Consider the following 23,131-nt stretch of genomic DNA (forward strand, 5'->3'; position numbering starts at 1 on the left):
CCCATCCCTGACAGCTGGATACCAACCTCTGCCCAGTCCAGCTCTGACCGCTAGGGGTGTAACTGGGGCAGCAGCTCTCCCTGGGGCTCAGCTTGAACCACAACTGGCAGCAGAGGCTCTGGGCCACTCTGTGGCTCACCAGCGCCTGCAAGGCGTGAAACTGAGAGTCACCGCAGTGAGGCTCTGATCAATCCCTTCCTGCTGCGTAGCTACGGCCGGGCCAGACAGGCATCAAACCCTCAGCTTCCCAAGTCTTCTGCTTAAGAGTGATATATACCCACCAAGCGCTGCCTTGTCCAGGTCCTTCAGGATTTCCTTCAGGACTTCTGATGACCGCTGGGAAGACTTGCCTCTTTCAGCTTCATACTTTGCTCTTTGGGGACCTTAACAGAAAGTAGCATGTTAAACTTCTCTCTGATAAAATACTGAAACAGAGTGCTTAGTCTGTGCAGCCAGTCAAGACTGACTACTCACCCCTGCGATGCCAGGGGAGCTCCAGCGCGGGATGCAGCCCAGAAGCTGGAAACGCCCTCCCTGTACCCACACCTGCAACCAAACCCCCACAAGAAGTTCCCATCACACATTGGGATATTCACTGTCAGAACTGAAGAGGAGAACGTATGAGGGGATCGTGTAACCACGTGGCACACACGGCCTATATTGTCACGCCTGCAAGAGATGTCTCGCTCACATCTGGGCTCTGAGCTGGCAGCTCTCCAAGGAAGTCAAAAGCCATGACGTACCCATGCGATATCCCAGCGTGTCAGCCCAGGAACCCAGACGGGAAGCTGGATATCCATCGCCTCCAGCCATGTCTGTAAACACAGGACAGAGAAGCTCCCATGAACTATTTTAAGGCACTCCTTCAGTTCTGAACAGCAGTGAATGCAGTTCAAACGCAGGCTTGCTCCATGGCACTCGTCCCTCCCTTCCCCTCAAGAGCATCGTGCCCCGGGCTGTGGGCTGGGGCTCTGTGTCCCATGGGGACCTGGGTTCACCCAAGGAGAGCACTGCAGGGCTAGAGCAGGAATGCTCCCACCTTCCCAAGTGGGCATCTCCCAAGGACAGAGGTGCCTGAAGCTGAAAGCCAGGACCCAGCCAGGAGCGGCAGAGCCACGGCTCCCGGCACGACTGTCACCAGCCTGGAGGAGAAGCGCTCCCATGGGCTATTGCCTGGCCTCTGCAGAGCCACTCCGGCCCCAGCGTGCAGGCTGGGGGAAGGCTGCCCTGGGGCAGGGCGGCACAGGGCCAGCTCCAGCAGCAGCTTCTCACCCCGTGGCACTGCTCCTGACCCCACCGTTCACCTGGAAAATGCCCCTGCAGTGGCCACGCACCCCTGCGCCTCCCCGGGGAGCGTCTGCCTCCAGCTGCCCGTGGACCTGCCCACGACTCACCTGCCCGAGCCTGGCCCTGCTGCTCTCCCAGCCCTGCCCCACCACCACCCCAGCCCCGCTGTCACCCCGAGCAGCCGTGGGCGCTGTGCCACGCTGCCAGGGTTGGGGCTGGACCTTGCCTGCCCACCTACCTAATCCCCACGCTCGCCACGGAGCAGCCCCGACCTGCCAGGCTTGCAGGGCCATCAGGAGCAGGATAAATAGGTGGGTGGGGGCCGCGGCCCCCCGCGCCTGCACCATGCTGCTGCCGCTGCTGCCACAGCTGGCACTGCTGGAGCGGTGCCTGCGGCACAGCACTGCACAACACGGCGTGGCACAGCGGGGTCTGTGACCTCACAACACATCCACGCCCCCACGGCCACGCCCTGGGCACCCGCGGTTTCATCTGACGTGCTCCGACAAGATCTTTGTGAGTCAGACTCCACGTGGGCCTTAATGGGATCCGCTGCCTTCAGCCAGCACAAATTCAGCTGTTTTCCAAAGGTGTTCCTCCCCTTCGTTGACAGGCCGCACAGCTTAACCTCTTTCTCTTTACATGCCCATACTGTTAACCTTGACCTTGGTTTTACTTCTTCCTAATTTATTGGCCAACCCAGCCTTTTGAAAATTCAATTTTCCAAGAAAGCAACAAAGTCAGTACTTTGGGATTTTAAAAAAGCAAGCAGCACATTTTGTGCTGTGTCTATAGTATGTAAATATTGTGTGAATATATTTCAAAAACACCTGTCTCTGTCTTTGAGATGAGAAGGATGCTTAGGGAGAGTTCTTTATCCTTTTGGCTTTCTGGGTTAAGAAACTGATTCACTAGTTAAGCATCAATTAGTTTTGATTTAAGTAAAACACAGCCTGTCTTCTCGAGGGCTGCTTCGGGAACGTACTGGTCCAGGAGACTGAAAGATTAGCGTGGAGGGTGAGCCACCGATGGCCGATATGTGTCACAGTACAGTACTTAAATCATCGTTTTTTCCATAGCTCACCCTTTCTGTTCTCTCAAAACCTGACGCACCTGAGCAGCACCAACCTGACACAGCTGATGCTGTGACCCCGTGCCTCAGGTCACCTCCAGGCAGTAACAACTTCACAGCAAGACCCACTTTCAAGGAAAAGACTCACCTCTGCAGAACTGCCCGCGCAGCACAGACCCTCGGGTGAGCTCATCTTCCCCAAGGGCCTGAATGGTCACCTCGGGAAACTGCAGCAGGCTGCTCGTTACCTGAGCCGCGAGGTCTCGCATTCTTCACTCTAAATAAAGAAAAACGTGCAAAAAGAGACTCCTGACAGCCAGAGACATTTTTGAGATTGACAGAATTTTCATCAGGTTGCCGTGAATAATCTCCTGTCCACCTCCTGTAGATCTTCTCCTGAACAAAATGGCACTGAGGGCAGATTTGGATCTCACAGCAGAGCAAAAGGAGAATCCTTTGCCTTTCTGATGCCTACGAGATCACCAACAAAAAGGGACGCAGGGGTATCGACAGGATAAATCACAGGGAAAAAAGCCCAGGACACTGAAGTCAAGTCTACTCACACAGGTTAGTACAATGTGATCTGAGAAAAATCATCTTTTCAAAAGCTTCTCGGTAATAGGGAGAAGTTTCCATTTGTCCCTTTCCTTGATTTCATACTTTATTCTTTATTGTCCATTGACTTCTAGTAGATTTCATGCATCGTTTATGTCTTGTTCACTTTTGGCATGTGTATTTTGAACAACGTTCTTAAGGACCTTCATTCTCTAAACTCTTCCACAAAACGTACTCTTGATACTTTCACATTACAAGCAATACAGACTTTCATAGCTCATCAATTACACAGCAGTTTTCCATAAACTTACGATGGAAACATAACACAGCACGGATTTTTTTTCTACAATTAAAGCCTCATATTCCTTATTCCAGTCCTTTCCTTCCTATTGCCTGTCCTTACCACTCCTCTGCAGGATTTCACAAACATTTCTAGGCCTTTCAGACACTTCCCACACTTCTGGAGGTGCTCCACAAAGAGTTCATGTTTCCGTACATCAAGAGGGATTTTGTTGTGGATAAACTGAAAAGCTGAAGGGATTTACAAGGTTAAACAGGTGCCTTAATAAGGGATACACTCTGGTTCCTCTTCAGGTCTTATCAATCTTTCTCTATTCCCGACACGTGGAAAGAAAAACTCCTTCAAGTAACTGTGTTTTGCAGGTTCTGAAATGGTTCCTGAAAACGCCTCCCGAAGGCAAGGCAGATTTAATCACCCCGGTCAAATGGCACTGCTTTCTTCACGGCGTCTCAAAAGGGAGACATGAAACGCAGCTCGCTGTGCCTGGGTGTCCCACCTGCTGGCCAAGGCAGGCGTCAGAGCCAGCCCTCACCCCGTGCTACGGAGCGGTACGGCCAGCGCTTACACGGGCTCACACGGCGTGTTGCGGTGTCTGTGCCGTACGTGTTCTCCTGCAAACAAAGGGCTACGATCGCTCCTGCCAGCGCGCACTGGGAACCTGTGTCCCTCCCAGCACAGGCGGTCACAGCTCGCTCTGAAGCCCGGGCTCGGGGAGCAACACAAGGGCACTCAAGGGCAGCGCTGACAAGGAAATACAAGTTATACAGATGGGCCTGCTGTGGAGAAAGGTTATGCTCTGAAGGCCGGGCAGTGGAATCGGCTGCACTTCCAGTCCCAGGCACGGGAACTCTTTGAGAACATGTTCCAGTACCTTCTGCCAGCAGGAAAAGCACGAGCGCGTGACACACGGGACGCGGCCGTCAGGGTCCCGCACTAGGCACAGGGCAACGTTTTGATGGAAGTGCTTCATGATCACTCATAGAATATGTTCTACTAGTAGCAAGGTGGTTGTAAGAAAAAGAGTGAGCAAGTCTCTTGCAGCAGGGCAGCTAAGAGCAGTCAGGAAACCTCCTCACCTGCCGTGAGCCGCCCCGAGTCACCCTGCCTTTGCCGCTGCCTCCCGCGACAGGCCAAGAGCACAGAACTTTGTGTGGCCAAACTGCAAGTCACGCTTTAAGGACTTAAACTAACTGGGGAGACCGGAGTTTAACAGCAAACCACTCACCGCCCCAAACTCCCCACCAAGCCAGAAATCCTTCGTCTCTGGTGGAAAGCTCACACCCTGACACAGAGCAGTCCTGTCTAGAGCGCACATCAGATGTGCTTCTCCGACCAGTGCCACTGGCAAGAACCATCAGGTAAGGAACCCTCCGACATCTGGACCCTTCAGGTGACTTTAAAGTTAGTCGTGCTGCCGTTATTAGCAGCGGACAAAAGCATGTGAAACTGCCGGCGCATCAGGCGCGCCCAGGTTCCCCGAGTGAGCCAACGGGCATCTGAAACATTTTTTTTTCTAGGCATTTGCTTGGCAATATGGAACCAGGGAGGTAAAACCTATAATAAATTATGAGCAATATATATACTGATCTGGTTACCAGGATGTTGTACTTGCATCATTCCGCTAAGTTAAACCAAGGATGACTGGGAAATCAAAGCAGTGGGAAAAGAGAGAGAGACCGGTTAAAGGCGTGAAGCCTCTCCTTTAAGAGACAGGTCCAACACTAACTGCGTTTCTGCTCTCTTTGAAAACACTGACTACAACCACATTCCTATTTCTGTCAGCAGTCAGATTAGTGTAAATCGCCACAGGCTTACTCCATGCTCAGGAGTAAACCAGAATCCAGCCTCCCAGCTGGATCCTATCCCACAGCGGGCTGGGCACAAGCGGCCAAAATGACCATTCTCCTTCACCCTGGGAACTTAGGACTCCCATGGTTATTCTCCAACACGACTATTCCTGCAGGCAGGAGCTGCAGTCCCTCTCCAACGCGGCCAAGCTAGCAAAAGCTCCTCAGGTCACTCCTGAAAGTGTGCTCTGTTGCACACTGCTTGGCGTACCTGGACAGGCGGGCGCAGGCGCCGAGTGTCTCAGGGCAGAGCGCACACGCAGCCGTCCCGACAGAGGCAGAGCCCAGGGAAGACAACGTTCCCAGCGCTCCCACAGCGCTGGCCCCTCGCAGCACCAGTTCCAGAGTCACGGAGTCACAAGGGAGAGAAAGGCCTTCCGGAATCCCTGGGGGCAGCTGGTCCAGCCCCTGCGCAGGCAGGGTCCCCCAGAGCAGGCTGCCCAGGGCCAGGGCCCGGCGGCTGCTGAACCCCCAGTGCTCAAACACACCCCTTGCAAACAGCCGCCCGACGAGGGGAGCTGCGGAAACGTTGGCAGCCCACGCGACAGGTCCCGGGGTTTGGGGACTCGCTCCCACCAACTGAAGTATCCTCTCCTCCACACCAGTAAAACACCACCCCACCAGCAGGGGCTTGTCACCATTCTTCCTCCAAAACTCTCTCTCTCCAAAACTCTTGCTGAAACAAGCTTTCATTTATTATTTTTGGTTTGATTCCCTCACTCACACAAGTTTTCTGACACAAGAGAAAGCCCTTTATGGAGTGCATGGGATTTACAATCACAAACACCTCTGCGTTCGGTTTTCAGAGAGAGCCCCTTACTTTTTCAGGGAACTCAGCTTTTGGAGGCAAGGACCTACTGTTCAGGGATGCCTGAAAAACACCAACAGCACAAAAGCAAAGGAGAGAATTTAAAAGCTTAGATCCACAACGGGTTCCTTGTTCTGAAAAATCAGGCTTTGAATCTGTGCCATCAGGAGGCTTTCCATCTGCTCACAGCCATGTGGATCCTTCTACCCATGCAGCAGCCTGAGATCACGGGGATGATCTCAGTGGCAGTGGTTAGCTACCTGGGGACAACAGATGCTTCTGACACTCCCTGGGTACTGACCCAGCCTCGCACAGCCTGGAGCTGGTCTGTCCCGCTGGCCTCATCACGGACAGTATGGCCAAGCAAACGACAGCACGTGCTTTGCTGACACCGCGCGTCTTTGCAACGTAGGAATCCCAATAAGCCCCTCTGATGAAGCACATATTTGAGACGGACACAGCTTACAGAGAAGCTGCCGCCAAAACAAACTAGCAATTTCTGATAACCAGGATGGAGGGAAGACATTCATCGCCTACAACAGGGAAATACTTTTCAGCAACCTCCAGCTTTTACATGCAATTTTGCCACTGATTTGTCACATAGAGCAGAAAAAGTCACTCGCTCAACCTCCCTGAGCCACAGCTCACCCACTCACAAAAGACTTCAAAGGCCCACGTAGCACTGCCTCTAGTTGAGTGTTAGGGGGCGGTTGGGGTTTAATCTGACCAGCACCGTCTCTCAGGCTCTCTCAGTCTCACCGTCACGCTTTAACATCGGCCGTGGACACGCAAGCAAGCTTCGGCTGGTTGGTTCTGTCGGTCTAATCACTGCCAGGAGTCACCAGGGAGGCAGAGGCCTGCCCAGTGCGGATGAACCCCGCAAAGCACCAGCTGTACTGAGCGCGTGGGGGGGCAAAATTTAAAAAACAAAAGGAAAACACCAGTCCCAAGCGCGCTGTATTTCTGCACGCACCTGTACCTCTGGCTGTAAAGTTTCCCAGGACCTGGTCGGAATGCCTCGCCTTGCAGCTGTGCAGCCCTGAGCCATCGCATGACACACTGATGATCTTCAACAGCTTCTGCCCAGTACGAGCTCTGCTGGGAGGTGCAATCCCGATACCGTCTTTAAACCAGAAAACAGGCACAGAAGAGCCGTGGCTGTCACAGGAAAGTTCAATGGTGTCTGCGCTCCCAAACACCAGCTCTCCCAGAAAGGCGCTCTCGTTCCTCAAGTATTCTGCAACGGGAGAAAGAAATGGAAATGAGTAAATCAGAGCAGGCGTCAGAGGACGAAAGGGCATTTCAAAAATCAACAGATCTTCTATTTGCCCTGCTGACGCTTCCACGTGCCCAGAGCTCCCCCTTGCCCGGGGGAAGCCTTGCCTGCAGCCAGGCAGGCCGTACTGCGGCCAGGCAGCCGGGCACACTACAGTCAGGGCTCTGGCTGACCTGCAAGGGTGGCTTCGAACCTGCAGCGACCAAAACACGGCCCCCCCGCCAGGTGCGTCACAACAACCAGCACAGACCTCTGGGGGGGGTCACCCCAACACCCAGGGGTGCACGGGGGGCTGATCTGGCAGCGAGGAGCGTGTGCTGAAAAGGGCACGGTTCAGCCTCTGGATCTCCGTTTCTTGATTTCTGTGAGTCTGTCCACAACCCCCGTGGGACCCAGCACGGAGGGGATACAAGGAGCAGGAATGGGGATAAACCCGATGGCTCAGGTGGCTCTGGGTGGCCCAAAGGCAGCCTCCGTGGGCTGAAGGAGACAAGGGGGAAGGCCGGACAGCAGGCGCAGGTTGGAACAGCTAAAATAAATGAACCCACCGCTAGCTCCCTGCTGGAGTTACTCTCCGGGCAGCAGCACCAAAGACTGAGCACGAAAGCTGAAATCCCTCTTTCTTCACTCTACCTACCAGCTGCGGCAGTTTGTTCCACCAGTGACGACAGGGAACCCTGCCACGGGCTGGAGGATTTTGTTTCACCATAGGCTAATGACGCAAAGAAAGGTTCAGGCTCACGAGTCTCCCCAGGGAGGAACGTGGGGCGTGTTGGAGGTGTCGTTCTTGGGCCTCATGGTCTTCAGGCTCATTTGAGTGACAGAAGCTCACTTCTGACACTCAATGGTTTATTCATCCTGTACCCCAGTTTAATAGAGAAGAATTAGCCCTCGACACCTGCCCTCAGCCCAGCCGGGTCAGCGGCCATAAGCCTGCTTATGCCCCTAAGGCAGAACCATTTCTGGGCTGGTGCAAGATGGATCACGGAGGATCCCATTCCAGCACAAAGGCACTGGGGTGTCGTGACTGCATCATTATCAAGCAAAAAGTCATTCAAACCAGAGCGGTCGGAACCTAGTCCTGTGATCCAAACCTAGGAGGCCCGAGCTGATCCCTGACGGGAATCAGACACGGAGAGGTGACCCTCACTTTGCAGCTGAAGCAGAGCCATAGATTACAATTTGACTATGAAACCAACGCAGTTACAGCAGCTCTGGATTCCTCAGCATGTGGCATTGGCTTCAAGCTGCTCTTCGGCCATTGAGCGAAGGAGCTGGAGCAGGTTAGGACAGAAGAATGGATTGCTTCTCTCTTCGCCTCATGCAAATTTTTATTCTGGTGCAAATGTAAGCATTAAAAATACAAAAATGTTTCCATCAATAGCCTTGCAGGGTGGCCATAAAGAATCCTGGGGGCCTGAAAACGTCGTATTTCATGGGAGGTATCGCCTTGCAGAAGGAGTCACATTTTAACTACTAACTTTACTAAAGGCTTTACTCAGCTCAATCTCACAGGGTTTTCTGCTTTTGGTATTACAGAAACCTCCTGGTCCTTCAAGCCAAGGGGCAGATGCTTTAGGGGTAAGCACACCACAAATACCACGTTCACCACAGGACTAAGCGCCCTTCTTCACACATCCAGGGATCTAAATCATACCCACGGCACTTGGCAGCCTGAGCTGGGAGCAGGTTGGAAAGGGGCACCTGGACACTCAGCTCGGCTGCACAGAAAGAGCACCTTTTTTTCTTTTTTTTTTTAACAAGCTCACCAGGTAAACAGCCCAAAGAGGGGCAAGCAGTAAACTGATAAGCTCTGTAGGAGGGTAAGGAAAAGAAGTCAGCGCATAACAAAGAATCTGATGGCATTTCGGCATCGTAGGTGCCTTCAGACCGGCTTTAGCCCAGCGTTTGTGCAGGGGGTGCTGTCGGATTTACAGTTCAGTTTCCTGAGCATAGCGTTGGATATCAAATGTCACTCCTACGTGGAGAGGGGATGAAGGGAGAGAGGGGCCTGGGCCATGCCAACACCCCCAGGGCCTGCGAGGCCCCCCCAGTCTCTTCCCAGGACAGCTGCTCTCGGTGGCTGAGCCCCCGGCGGGGTCTGGGCAGACAGAGGTGCTGTGGGAGCGTGACAGTGACAGGCCTGGACACTGAGAGCGCCGCTGACCGTGCTGTATTTCAGCCGCTTGCTTGGAAAAGGGCAGCCGCTCACCCTCCCTGAGCTGCCGGCAGGGCTTTGGTTCTCATCCCTGACAGCTCTGGATATTAAGGGCGTCAGCAAATAGAAAGCTCCGGGAAGGGAACGGTTATAAAGGGGAAAAGGAGAACACACACATTGGCAGTGAGAGCATCCCTGCGTGAAGGGCAGCGCACGCTCCGCGCTTGAGGGGGAAGGAGAACTTTGGGGCTAAGATGTGGCTTGTGGCACAGCAGTCCTCAAAGAAATGCAGCTGTGTTGCGCAGGCTTGACTACTCTACGTACACAGATATTTGTATAGTAAGAAAGCGGCTGAGCCACAGCCCAGGGATGTCGCTTCTGCTGCACAGCGCTACAGCCGGGGCTCTCTTACGGTGGCCACCGCGGTGACAACGTGGCATCAGCAAGTCTGCGCTTAATCGGCTCTGTGCTCCCCAGCCCCACGGCAGTGTGCCGCACCAGAGGTTAATAACGGGGAAACCTCAAAACCTCCCGCCCAAGGGAAAGCTGCAAACCTTGAAGTCCTTCAGGCAGGAGCGTCTCAATAGCCCTTTGATGTCCTGCTGTAAAGGGCTTCCCAGTGTTAGAAGCTTTTAGTTTTCCTCCACATGAAAAGCAGTTCAAAACCGTAAAGGGCTGAGCTGACTTGATCCCACATGCAGACCTTCACACCTCCCAGCAACCGTAAAACTCCCCGGGGCCTAATCTCCCCCTGCCGGAATTACCTCTTACCTACTTGGCCCTTAACCTTGGCGGTCCTGGCCGCTTTTCTCAGCCCGCTACACGAAACCACATGTTGGCATCGAATACGGTCTTTTAATGCTCAAACTGTCATTTTCTCTTTCCACACTGAGTTTTAGAGCCCAAAGCCGTCTTTTAACGCACAAAGCCTCATTTAGTGGTCCTAAACCCTCACTGTTAGGGTCCAGACCTGTCTTTTTTAGTGTCAAAACCTCATTTATATCTTGCAAAGCCTCACATTTAGGGTCTAAATCATCGTTTAGGGCTCAAAGCATCCTTTTTTGGTCCCAAACCAACCCTCACTTTTAGGACCCAAACCCCTCCTTTTTAGGGACAAACCCTCATTTTTAAGTTCAAAAGCCTCCATTTTATTGTCCAAACCCCTCTTTTAAAGCTCAAAGGCTCAGTTTTAACTGCCAAACCCTCACTTTCAGGGTTCAAATTGTTATAATTAATTTAGCCTTAAACGGAATTCCAATTAAAGTTTACAATTTATTGAATAGAGGCAAGCAAGCAGCGCTGGGTGCACGGGGGATCCTTCCTCCTAACGTGCATCCCGTCATACAATGCTACAGGGCTTATATTCAGTTAATTCATAACAATTAGTAAAAAACACGCCTAAGTTTACACTCACTGGTCAGTGATAAGCATCCCACTTGCCGTTGGGCAGCCGTAGTTAAATTAGCCACGCTTGCCACGTAGATTAGCCCGCGTGCTCTTTACGGGTGGGGGGGGCAAGTCTTTTTGGTCCTGACTTGGGTCGGTGGTCGCACTCTCCCCCTGCCGGAATTACCCTTCCCCCAGTTTCCATGCCTCAGCGCCTTCTGAGCCAAGAAGGTCCCTGCCATCACCACTGGCCGACCTGTGCCCCCCCCACCTTGGCACCCCCCTTTGTAGCAGGGTGCTTCCCCTGTTAGCAGCAAACCCCCAACCCACATTCCAACCCTCCCGACCGTTAGCGAGTCAATTGACCGGCCCTGGTTACACAAGCACCAACAGTTCCATATTGACACGAATCACATGAACACATTTTACAGAATCCCTCTTTTAACTCTCAAAGCCTCAGTTTTTAGGTCCAAACCTTCGCTTCAAGCGTCCAAACCCCACTTTTCAGGCACAAAGCCTCATTCAGAGGTCCCAAACCCTCACTGTTAGGGTCCAAACCCCTCCTTTTCATGGACTAAATCTCATTTTACAATTCCAAACCCTCCCTTTCCTTGTCCAAACCCCTCTTTTAACGCTCAAAGCCTCATTTCCAGGTCCCCAAGACTCACTTTCAAGCACCCAAACTCCTCTTTTAACATCAAAGCCCTATAGCTAGGACTGCAAACCTCACTTTCAGGGTCCAAACCCCTCTTTTAACGCTCAAAGCCTCATTTGTAACAGCCAAACCCTCCCTTTCAGGGTTCAAATCCCTCTTTTACAAGTCAAAGCCTCAGCTTTAACACCCAAAGCCGCACTTCCAGCATCCAAACCCCACCTGTAACGCTCAGTGCCTCCTCTTTAGCTCCCTAACCCTCACTTTTAGCAGCGACTCCGGTCCCTTCATGCTCTAACCGTCAGTTTTTCTTTCAAAACCGTGCCTTTTAGAATCCAAACCCCTCGTTTAAGGCTAAAAGCCTCATCTATAGGCCCCAAACCCTCACTTTCAGGGTCCATACCCCACTTTTAAAGCTAAAAGCCTCCGTTTTAAATTCCAAACCCTCACTTCTAGGGTCTGTGGCGGTTTGGCCGGCAGCTCAGCCCCACACAGTCGCTCGCCCCCTCCCCACCGGTAGATGGGGGAGGGAATCAGAAGGGTAACGCTCGTGGGTTGGGATAAGAGCAGTTTCATAAATGAAATTAAAAGAAACAACAACAGAAATGCAACGGAAAGGAGAACAAGGAGAGGCGCAAAGCCCCGCGGGGTGGGGGGAAAGGGGTGGGAAGGGGGGGGGGGGCGGGAGAGGGGGAACGAACCGCCGGAACAAACCGCCCGCGCCGCAGCCGCTCACCCACCGCCGACCCGCCGCCGCGCCGCTCCCGAGCCGCCACTGCCCCCCCCACCCCCGCCCCCCCTTAATATCCTGGCCGTGGTGTCACGTGGTATGGAGTGACCCTGCCACCGGCCAGTCGGGGTCAGCCGCCCCCACCGCGGCCCCGCCCCTCCCCGCCCCGCCCCACCCCCGCGGCAGAGCGCGGGAAGCCGGAAAGGCAGCCGCCCCCCGCGCTGAGGAGAATTAACCCCTTCTCAGCCAAACCCAGCACAGCCCCCTCCCCCTATCCCGCACCGCTCACGCCGTGCCCAGGTCCCACACCTGGGCTGCTGCCCGCCGAGTCAGCCATCGCTCCGTCGCTGCTGCACTCTGCTTGTGTCGCAGTTTGTCCTCCATGGCTTGGGAGGCTCGTACTCTGCTATCGTGGGTACAACACAGGGGTGACACACAATATTATATAGCAGTTCGCATTGCCCCATTCACTTCATTGCCTGTTTTCGCCCAAAATCAAACCCCCTTGAGGCACACATCGGACTTCTCCGTCCTCCCGCACCACCCACCAAGTGCGCCCAGGCCCTCGAGCAAAAGCAATCCCACGAATGGCTTTGCCTTTGCCGGAGGCAGGGAGGACCCAGACTGTGTTGCCCAGCGTACTTTTTGCGTGGCTACAGGGGCTCCATCCCCTTCCCCAGTATGTAGGATTTCTGACTGGGCAGGGCCAGCTCGCCTGGCAGATCCCCTCCTGTTGACTAACCACGTGGCTTTTGCCAAATGTGCACCCCAGGGCTTGGGAGGGAAACTGTGGGCATGGGAAACCATTGGGATAGGAAACCATCCCAGGGCTGAGAAATCATTGCTGGCATGGGAAGCCATGACTGGGATGAGAAATCATCGTTGGGATGGGAATTCATGGCGGGGATGGGAAACCCTCATCGGGATGAGAGATCAGCACAGAGGAGAGAAAATCATCAGCCGGATGGGAAATCATGGTGATGGGCAGTTGCTGAGGCATGACAAATCCAGCCCTGGCAAGGCTGGCTCAGGCAGGTGCTGGCGGAATCATCGCCCTGGGGACGGAACCCCAGAACAGTGTTTGCCCCAAACAAACCCCACACTGACCCACCGCCATGGCAGGTACAGCAGCAGGCTCCTGCTCCTCGTGGTGCTCCGGCCCTCCAGGTAACCCCCCAAGGGGCTCTGCCCACCAATATCTCACCCCACCACCCCTCTTTGCTTCCCCCAACAGAGAGGTTCCCTCTCCGGCTGCCCACGGCATCGCAGGTGCCCAGCATGAGCTTCACCACCCCAGCCATGCCAGCACCGGTCAGTGCCCACGTGCTGCCCTCTGTCCCGGGGCTGGCAGTGTCTGGTGAGCCTGCCCAGCTCCACACCGTCACCCACCAGCTGTCCCAGCCCACCGTCTGGCAGGCGGTGCCAGGGCCCCTGGGGGCCCCGGGGCAGGTGGTGCAGCTCCCCAGCGGGGTGCAGCATCCCCCAGTGGCACAGCTCCCTCACGGGGTGCAGCTCCCTCACGGGGGTACAGCACCTGCAAGGCATGCAGCTCCCCACTGGGGTGCAGCTCCTCAGTGGGGTGCAGATGCCCATGGGGGTACAGCTCCCTGCTGGGGTGCAGCTCCTGCTGGGGTGCCTCTCCCCCATGGGACGCAGCTCCATGCTGGGTTGCAGCTCCCCCACGGGGTGCAGCTCCCCCACGGGGTGCAGCTCCCCAGTAGGGTGCAGCTCCCCCACGGGGTGCAGCTCAACCATGGGGTGTCGCTCCCCACCATGGCTGCTCCCTGTCCCCCTGCCTACGGCTGGGGACAGCAGGTGGTGCCACAGGTGCTGGTGCCCCACCAGCCGAGGGGGATGGGGCCATGGACCCTAGACCAGCAAGAGCCCATGGACCCCACGGGCTCCTGCCTGCTACGCGCCCCTGACCACACTGGCGACCCACCACCGTGCCGCCCCACGGCTCAGCCTTGGGTCCAGGAGCACCCTGTGCTCCACACCCTGCCTGGCAGCGCCCAGAAGCCATCGGAGGGCTTCAAGAAGGAAGTGGTGGCCATCGAGGACAGTGTCCCTGCTGCCAGCCCCCACCAGACCGGCCTGGCTCTGCCGACCTGCAGAACCAGGATGGAGCCTAAAGGTGAGCTCTGGGGGGTGGCAGAGCCCGCGGGCAGCTGCCCTGAGCCAAGGAAAGCTTGCATCACCCCGCGCTTGGGTTGGATCTCTTTGCTTTTTCAGCAGTGGAGACCACCCCGGCAGCCCCAGAGAAGCCCGTCGACCTGCCCAAGCAGGGGCCACAGGCCTTCGCTGAGGCCTGTCCTGAGCTGGCAGAGGACACCATGGCCAGCTTGGTGCTCTCCTGGCTCAACACCTTGGAGAGCGAGGACAGCCTCCCCGATGGGCCTGACAGCCCCAGCCTCGCAGCCTTCCTCCACGAGCTCCCCGACCTCTCCGAGTACGTGGCGGAGGGCGGCTGCCCCAAGGAGCCAGCAGCGGCGGCGGGGCTGGGGGACGGCGAGGTCTCTGTCGACGACTTCACCAGCTTCCTCAGCCGGGTCCCTGACTTCTCCGAGTACGTGGCAAAGGGCGGCTGCCCCCATCAGCAAGTGGTGGCAGCAGGGCTGGGGGACAGCAAGGACACCATCCCTAACGGCCTTCCTTTCCCCAACAGCCTCATCAGCGCCGATTTCCTCGATGACCTCCACGACTTCTCCATGTACGCGGCAGATGGCGCCTGCCCCCAGGACCATGCGGTGGTGGCAGGGTTAGGGGACAGTGAGGACACCACCCTGACCACCAGTGTCCCCAGCGTGACTGCCGAGGCCCTTGATGAGCACCCTGACCTCTGTGGGTATGTGGCGGAGGGCGGCTGCCCCAAGGAGCCACTGGTGGCGGCGGGGCTGGTGGATGGCGGGGACACCATCCCCAATGTCCCCGACTTAACAACTTCCCTTAACAAGCTCCCCCACCTCTTGGAGTACAGGGCAGAGGGCGGCTGCGAGGTGGAGAAGTTGGCAGCAGTGATGCTGGTGGACGGTGAAAATATCCTCGCCGATGTCCCCGACAGCCTGGACACCACTGCCTCCTGCAGCGAAGACCCTGACCTCCTGGAGTACGAGGCGGAGGGCGGCTGGTGCAAACGCCGCCTGCAATCGGGGATGCTGGGGGATGCCGACCCCTTCTGGGGGGTTCCGGCCTCCCCCTTGCAAGACACCAAGGGGAACCAGGGCGGGGTGTCGGCAGTCCTCCCCACCTGGTGGCGGCCGTTGGACACATCCGAAGAGAGCTCTCCGGAGACTGCATGGGAGACTTCTGAGGACAGTCCTGTGGACAGTCCCCAGAACGATCCCCTGCAGGCTCCTCCGGAGACGGCAGAGGAGACTTCTGAGGACAGTCCTGTGGACAGTCCCCAGAACGATCCCCTGCAGGCTCCTCCAGAGACGGCAGAGGAGACTTCTGAGGACAGTCCTGTGGACAGTCCCCAGAACGATCCCCTGCAGGCTCCTCCAGAGACGGCAGAGGAGACTTCTGAGGACAGTCCTGTGGACAGTCCCCAGAATGATCCCCTGCAGGCTCCTCCGGAGACGGCAGAGGAGACTTCTGAGGTCAGTCCTGTGGACAGTCCCCAGAACGATCCCCTGCAGGCCCCTCCAGACAGTCCCCTGCTCAGCGTCCTGCAGTTCCCAATGCTGAGTCCCTTGCCCAGCTCCCCAGAAGCACCCCCAGTGTCACCAGCCCCACATGGCCCAACTGGCGGAGACGGCGCTGCGGAGGCAGCCTCGGATGGGTCCGACCCACCTGCTGCTGCCGCCGGGCGTTGTGTCCTGCCAAGAGGGGCCCCGATGGGGAGAAGCGGGCGGCAAGCAGGCCAAGGGAAAGCTGGACGGCGACAGGGCAGTGCAGGTGGCAGCGGGCTGCGGGTGGGAAGCAGCAAGCGCAGAGCATCCAATACCACCAACGTGCCTGCCAAGCGACGTAGGACCCGAGAGGAAGCCAGAAGGCAAAGGCTCTTCATGGGGCGGAGAAGAAAGGTTTAATGCAGCGGCCCACCCAGACACCACAGCACGGAGGCCTTGAACTGCTGCTCTGGGACTCCCACCCCACGCCCCACCCCAGCCTTGTGACCCTCAACTGCTCCAGTCCCACAGACCCGTGCTGGAAGCTACGGCCCCCCGCTGCCCGGGGGCTGCGATACGTTCCAGGGAACACACAGCATTGCCAGGTGCCAGCACAGCCGGTGTCAGGGCCCAGCCGGGCCCCGCAGCTCCCGGCAGCACTGGGCCGCACGCCCCTGCAGCACCCCAGGGAGGCCCCAGGAGGCCCCGGCCCGGGAGGAAGCCGCGGAGCAGTGGGCGCAGGGGCAAGGCGGGGCAGACGTGCTCACCCCTCCAGTGAGACACGGGAGTCCCCTCTGCCCGCCCTGATGGTGCCAGTCCTAGGCCCACTGGGTGCCACCTCTGATCCCACCGCCTTGACCCTGCGCCGCTGCCGGCATCCCCACCGCAGCCTGGAACCAGAGTCCCCAGGAGCAGCATCCCCACCCAGCGCTGAGGATGCTCCGCATCGTCCTGAGGGTGCCCTTGCTCAACTCCAGCCACAGTTTCCACCTGCTGGGGCACACAGTGAAGGTGGTGGGGCTGATGCCCCAACCACCCAACCCGGAACCCAATTCCTTGATGGCAGCCCCGAGACCCAGCGCAGCACTGGATGCCTCAAGCCCCCGCTGACGGCAAGAAGGACACGGCACCGGCGGCACCATCGAGCAGCAAGGCACGCACCAGGTCTGCCGCCAAACCTCAGCAGCCGAGCGGGCTGTGCTTGTCGCCCACGGAGGCCAAACCCCACGGGAGGGGCTGCCGCAGCAGCTGCACATGCCGCCACAACCTCCCAACGACTCCCCGCTGTCCTTCGGGCCCTGGGGGGGCTCATGGCTGCGCCCACCCCGCTGGAGGAGCAGGAGCAGTCGGTGCCCATCACACCCGAGCAGCGGCCCCAGCGGGAGCGTGTGAAGACGCTGGCCCAGGAGGAGCAGGAGCGGGCGGCCCTGCAGGTGTCACCGGCCAGCTGCACGTTTGTGTGCAGAGGGAGGCCAGCATGGACATAGCCAACGACTACGGCTACCCATAACCCACCGGCCCAGAACCGTCCCCCCCTCTTCGGAGCTGCCTTTTCCTCTCTAGCATTTGACTGCCGACAGAGCAGTGCCGCGGTGACGGCCTCGGTCAACACCTTCCTTCCGGCTGCCCTGCGAGGTCCTTGCACCTCTCGTGGTCAAGACAGTGTGATCCTGCTCTACCTCATTTGGCTGCAAGAAGAGTAAAGGAAGAAGCAGCTCCCAGAAGCTTCAGCAGACAGTTTGGCAAGGTCTTCTAGCCTGCTTCCACAGTCACAAGACCCCGTGCTGTTAGTATAATGTCTCGTTGCCTTCTCTAGAAAGGCACTGAAGCAGAATGGCCTCCCTGTCACTGCTCGCTACCAGCAGCAACAGAGGCCTCAGAAAGGCCAGGATTTCGAGTCTTTCACCAGCAGGCCAGGAGTAGTGCGTACTACGGGATGTGGCCACTTGTAGTCACTTGCAGTCCAGACACTCAAGGTGGTTTTAGCTTCAGCTGCGGTGGTTGTAGGCACTGAAGCTTAAACCCAAAAGGAAAGAGAAAAAGAACAGCTCTCCAGGCACACGCTGTTCAGAAGTTAAAGCAGAAGAAAGGCCAGCGTGGCACACGCTCAAGGACAGGGCTGCCTATAGCCCTTTGGCAGGGAAGCTTCTCCCCAGCCAAGCACATTTCTCCTCCTCTCCTACAGTTCTCCTCCCTCTCTGTCCCCGTACCTTCAGCTGCAAGGTCTGACTGCGATTCAGCACTGCCCGGAAAGTGAACTGTCCCACGAGCCTTCCCTGCTCCTCACGTTCCTACTTCAGGCCCAAGAGAAACACGGGGGTGGAGAAACCAGAGCGCCTCACACACTGTGGGAAGACTGAACTTCAGTCGGTGAAGCACGGGTTTATTTCAGCTACGCAGTCAAAGGAAGACGAGCGCAAGGAGCAGACAAGAAGCTGCACCTAGGTAGCACGCCACGCTTGCCTACTCAGCGAGTCTAGGCTGCCACCCAGAGAAGGAGCAGATGTTCCCAGGGGGAGGGGGGTAACCTGAGGGTCACAAATGCCCACGGGGATTGAAAGCCAGAAGGGCTAGGACAGTGCGCTGTGCCACCTCCTCTTCCCTCTGGCTCCCCGAGTTCCATCATGCCCCAGAACCTTCCTTTCGAACAGTATATTGGACAGAAGCGCAATACAGCTCCAAGGAGCTTGCTGCTTCTGCGAGCCAGGAGGAGGCCAGAGGCCGCTGGACTCTTTGACCCATACTCACCCCCGGCTTAGAAACGCTGTGCAACCCCCAGCCCCCCACTCTGGAGAAACCACTCACGTAGACAGCCATGTCCTTTGGAGCTCTGCAGATACTGTCTCCAGGGAACGTTGTCCTGAAACGTGGTCCATGGTGACTGCTCTGGGAAGGATTGGCACAGACAGCTTGATGAAGGCTTGTCCCCGACTTCCCAGCAAGGGCCAGCACTTTCCCACATGGTTTTCAGGCTGGAAGGAGAAGAAGAAACTACGTTCACATGGAGAAGGGTGCCCTGGCTCTCATTCCTGCTATGAGCATCACAGGATTAAGAACTGATTTGGCCAAGCAGCTCGGCTCTGAACCGCAGACAGTGCCTTCGGTCGGACCCTGCGGGTACCAAACAGAGAAGCAGCCGTGAGAATTCACGGGTCACAAGAGCACGTCAGTGGAGAAGCACTTGCATGGCAGCGAGCTGGGTGCGCTGCCTGAAGAAGCTCTCTGGCCTCTCTCGGTGTGCAGCAACTCGCCAAGAACAAGCAAGGGATGGTGCGGCTGAAAGGCACCGGCCCAGGGCAGGTGGCAACTAGGGTCCCACCTGGACAAGCCTTTCCTGTAAGGAGAAGCCATTGCTCCCCCCATCCAGTCCCACCTCCTCCCACTGGCCCCTGCCAACTCTTCAACTTGTGCAGGCGGCTCAGGGGCAGTGCCAGGACAGCCTGCAAACGCAGCGTGAGGCCCTCCAGCAGGGCAGGCTCTCAGCACCCGCTTGTGCTCACTAAGAGCCCCCGTGAGCTCACGCCCGAGACCTCTGCAGGCACCTTTCCCACTCTGCTTCCATGCCATGCTGACAGTTTGCACGATGACTGGGAAGACACAGCATGCAGGACCAAGCGACCCTGTTAGAAGCTTGCACAGAGGACCTGGGGCACTCCGGGGGAGAAAATACTCATTTAAATTAAAAGAGCTGGGTGTTGGCTTTGCAGCGCCTCTCTCTGCCTGCGGGCATTTGCTCAGTGGGAGGGAGGGTGGGGGGTTAACGCATCCCCTGCCCACCCCGCGGGTGGCTGAGCTGGGCTGGGGATGGCTTATGTCCACAAACAGGTATTTTTACATTTAAGATAATATGATTCTATTTTTATAAATAATAGATTTATTTTTTTACAAATAAATATTTTTAAATTATAATATTTGTATTATGTATACGTCTATGTATAATATCATATACACATACACACAGACATAGATATGTACCTACGCATCCCACCACAAATCCACACAGGGAAAGGGGAGGGGGTGTCAGGAGGGACTGGGATGCGGGAGAGGGGTGACATGACCCCGGGGGCCCAGGACTCACCGCAGTTCCTGCTCTCTGCACTGCCAGGCACATGGCACAGCTCAGGCACTTCTGTCTCTCTCTGTCTGTCTGTCTGTCTGTCCCTGCCTCCCTCCTTGTGCTGCAGCCCCGCTCACCCGACTGCCTTCCACCTCAGGGCACCCACGGGTGCCTCACAGCTCGCACGGGTCCCTCACAGAAAGGAGACCACAGCAACAGGCTGTAGGACAGACAGGGAGGAGTTAGAAAATACAGGCAGGGAGTCAGACAGAGAAAGAAAAAACCAGTGATGGGAGATGGGAAGAGAGTAAAAGTAGCAGTTCTGGGCAACTGCCCCATTTCTTGATCACTGCCCAGGAACTGCTTGCACCGTATCCGATGGTCGCTCATGGGCCCTTCCCTGAGCCCCTCTGACCGTACGCCAGCAGCGTGGCGTTATAACCGTGCCAGGCGCTCTCCAGCACTCCCTGACCACGACCACCAAAGACCTCTCTCTAACAAACCACCAAGTGCCTCCTCTTCATAAGCGAGCCACCAAACGCACACACAAGCACTGCTCTCTGCCAGGAGAGCCCTCGCTAGCAGGTTAAATTATCAATCAAGACTGGCAAGCACGCTTGACAGCAACACTCAGTTCCAGGATGACAAGACGTGTAGATAAAATCTAGCCACTGCTTCACACCAGGAAAGTGATAAATGCCGGTCTTTTGCAGGTCTATATTTCAATATTGCTGGAAATTTTTTCAGTTTTCAAGTCCTTTAATGACGGTTCACGGTTTTTAGTATTTCGTACAAAACCAAGATGTTGCTGCTGGCCCCACCTATTGAATAGCTGCGTGTTTTAATTGCCCAAGCCTCTGGCTGAGTATTCCTGCCATTGAACGTTACTCACTGAAGGTGTGTGCGTGAGGCGTGAATCCAACCTTCGTACCCAGGTGGCGAATAGGAGTTTCCCCAGGGACGGATCCAGAGCAGGGAATTAAGCTCTCACTCTGCACTGCGCTTTGGAGGAGGAGCGGGTTTGTGCCCCTTCTCTGAGTGGATGGTGAGCTGAGGGGTATTTCGCCCTTAGGGAACCTGAAGTTAAGCCAAAGAATGTCGAGTGAGTTCAAAACCCTGCCCAAGCCTTTGGAACATCCCGGCTCTGTTCACTGAGGCAAAGGAGTATTTTAGTTGAGCAACACTTATGCTGGGTAAAATGAGAGGGTGAGAGGCTTTTGCTGCTTCAAATACTCATGGAAATGTCATTTTAAACGTGGTTCTTCAGACGAGATAAGTCTGCACCTCTTTTCTTAGCAGGACAAAACTTCTGAGCCTGTTCCCAGAGATAGAAAGAGCAGAGGAATTCCGTGGAGTTCCATGGTGGAGAGGAAAGATCCCAACCCAAAGGGTGCCGTGCTGACAAGCAGTGGGAAATACACCATGCCAGCTCTTCCTGCGTAAGTATGGAATGAATTGGACTGACCGAGCAGTGAACAAGAGAAACCACGCGCAGAAGTGTGAGTGGCAATGCAACCGAACTGGCCAGCGCCTGTAGTGACGGGGGAGGAAGCACTGTCATTGCGTCTTAATCTTAAAATCTGTGATACTGTCTCATGTTGCAGTAGGGTGGTCCCCGTCTTCATGCCCCTGGAAGCTGGTTAAACCTGTGCTGTGCTAAGAACGTGTATTTCTGCAAAGCATTTTGGTGGTGTTTGTAGCGGAGTCGTTCTCTTGGAGAGGTCGTTTTGGTTCTGTTTGATGTTGCAAAGGCTCCTTGCAAAACGTAAGAAATTGCCGCTGGACTGAGATGTCCCCCCCCTCTGACTTCTATGAACTCCCGTGTGTGGAAGAGACGGAACTTTTCCTGTTGCTGTAAATTAAGAAAACACTCCTGTGTGCTGAGAGGAGCGGCTGTTTTAAACTGCGCTTGGTAGCACTTCTGTTTTGCTGCCATGGATCTCCTTCTGGAGAAGCTGTAACACAGGCTCCTTCCCTTTCTAAAATGTAATCACTCAGAGACGAACTTGATCGGAGACTAACTTGGTGCTGCGCCTGCAATGTACATTTGCCGCCTGGCAAAGGAGAGGTGGGATTCATTTCACCCGATTTCTAGCTGTCAAAAAGTTATTTTTCTGGTCTGAGCTAATTTCTTGCTTGATCAAAGGAAAGGGAGAGTTCTGCAGCAGGAAAATTGTTCCCCCCTCCCTCTTCTGGTCTTGTGGCTCTAGAAGAGTAGTTTAATCTGAAGGCCTATGTTTTAGAAGGCGAATGTGGAGTGAGAAGAATTCCACCTGTTCTCTTCCTTTGATAAAATCCAAAGCTTGGAAGAGTTTTCTTTGAGCCATCTTTAAACTTTTCTCTCCCACCAGGCCCTCTCCCCCTCCAGGGAAGCTCCTGTGTGAGGAAAGAAGGAAAAGCCTCCCTTTTTGCCAGAGGAGCCATCGCCCTCTTCTTCCTCCTCATCCTGCTCTGGTGATCCTAGTCCAGATGAGTTGTTGTGTCTCATTTGTGAAGATACAATGTCCGATGCCGCTGTTAGTGCCTGCTGTGGAAACAGCTCCTGTGACGGATGTAAGTGCAGCTCCCACGGTTGTTACTTCAAAACATCACATCTGATCTTCTGAAAGCAGAAAGAGGAGATCAGGGAATTACTTTGTCACCAGCTCTATTTAAGACTTAAGCAGAGCCTGAACAGGAAAGGACTTTTCTCACTTAAAGGGAAAAAAGGCAGGAAGCTTTTTTCCCTTTTTACTTATGTAGTTAAATCCTCTTGAGGGGTGGAAGGAGGAGTTTGAGAAGAGAGCCTAACTGCGCAGGTGATTACAGTATTAGATATCGAACGCGTTTGGTTTGTCCCCAGCCCTTTCCCTCACACAAAATTATAGAGCCATCTCTGGTGCCTTCCTGTGGTCTGCAGCCAACGGGGAGCTGGGCATTTAATCCACACTCCTCTCCACGGGAGAGGTGGTTAAAAACTTCAGAGCTGTGCCGGTTGTAGCTGGGATAGAGTTAATGTCCTTCAGCGTCGCTGGCAGAGTGCTGAGGGCACACTGATGTTTCAGCTGCTGTTAAGTAGCGGCTCCGTGTCGCTAAGTAGCGCCTCTGCTAGTCAGGGGCCTCTCCAGCTTCCCGAGCTCTGCCCGACAGGTATGAGTGGCCGCGCCAGGGACCCCTCTGCCCGCCCAGCTCCATCAGGGGTGATGCCCAGGTGCGAGGGCAGAAGGAGGCCCCGAGCCGTGCGTCAGTCGGCCAGAGTGAGTCGGCCAGCGTCAGTCGGCCAGCATCGCCTGCCCGCACTCAGCTGGCTGGCGTCAGTCAGCGTCAGCGTCTGTTGTCGGGAGTCAGTCAGGACTTAATCCTGTCGGCACCGCTGACCCCCCGCCTGGGGTGTGGGGCTGAGCGCGGTGGT

General features: G+C 55.8%; 2 protein-coding genes and 2 long non-coding RNA genes across 4 annotated transcripts in view; 1 reads left to right on the forward strand and 3 right to left on the reverse strand.

The window, feature by feature from the left end:
- The window catches only part of LOC135317692 (uncharacterized), a 177,500-nt gene that overhangs the window by 107,921 nt on the left and 46,448 nt on the right, over positions 1–23,131 (reverse strand). The window lies entirely within an intron of this gene.
- The window catches only part of LOC135317688 (uncharacterized), a 123,494-nt gene that overhangs the window by 92,168 nt on the left and 8,195 nt on the right, over positions 1–23,131 (forward strand). The gene's annotated exons all lie outside the window — the stretch shown is intronic.
- Positions 1–23,131, reverse strand: part of LOC135317445 (uncharacterized) — a 194,490-nt gene that overhangs the window by 2,699 nt on the left and 168,660 nt on the right. The window contains exons 2-3 of the mRNA XM_064473735.1: positions 744–815; positions 282–383 (exon numbers count right to left, since the gene is read on the reverse strand). Coding sequence (XP_064329805.1) covers positions 282–383; positions 744–813 — 172 coding nt within the window. The 5' untranslated portion in view covers positions 814–815. The remainder of the gene's footprint in view (positions 1–281; positions 384–743; positions 816–23,131) is intronic.
- LOC135317563 (uncharacterized) lies at positions 2,555–18,990 on the reverse strand. The gene is made up of 3 exons (XR_010376377.1): positions 18,489–18,990; positions 6,844–7,107; positions 2,555–2,636 (listed from the first exon to the last, which is right to left on the reverse strand). It is a non-coding gene; the product is annotated as an uncharacterized LOC135317563 (long non-coding RNA).

The sequence above is a fragment of the Phalacrocorax carbo genome, chromosome 26 (genome assembly GCF_963921805.1).
Source record: "Phalacrocorax carbo chromosome 26, bPhaCar2.1, whole genome shotgun sequence".
Taxonomy (NCBI): Eukaryota; Metazoa; Chordata; class Aves; order Suliformes; family Phalacrocoracidae; genus Phalacrocorax; species Phalacrocorax carbo.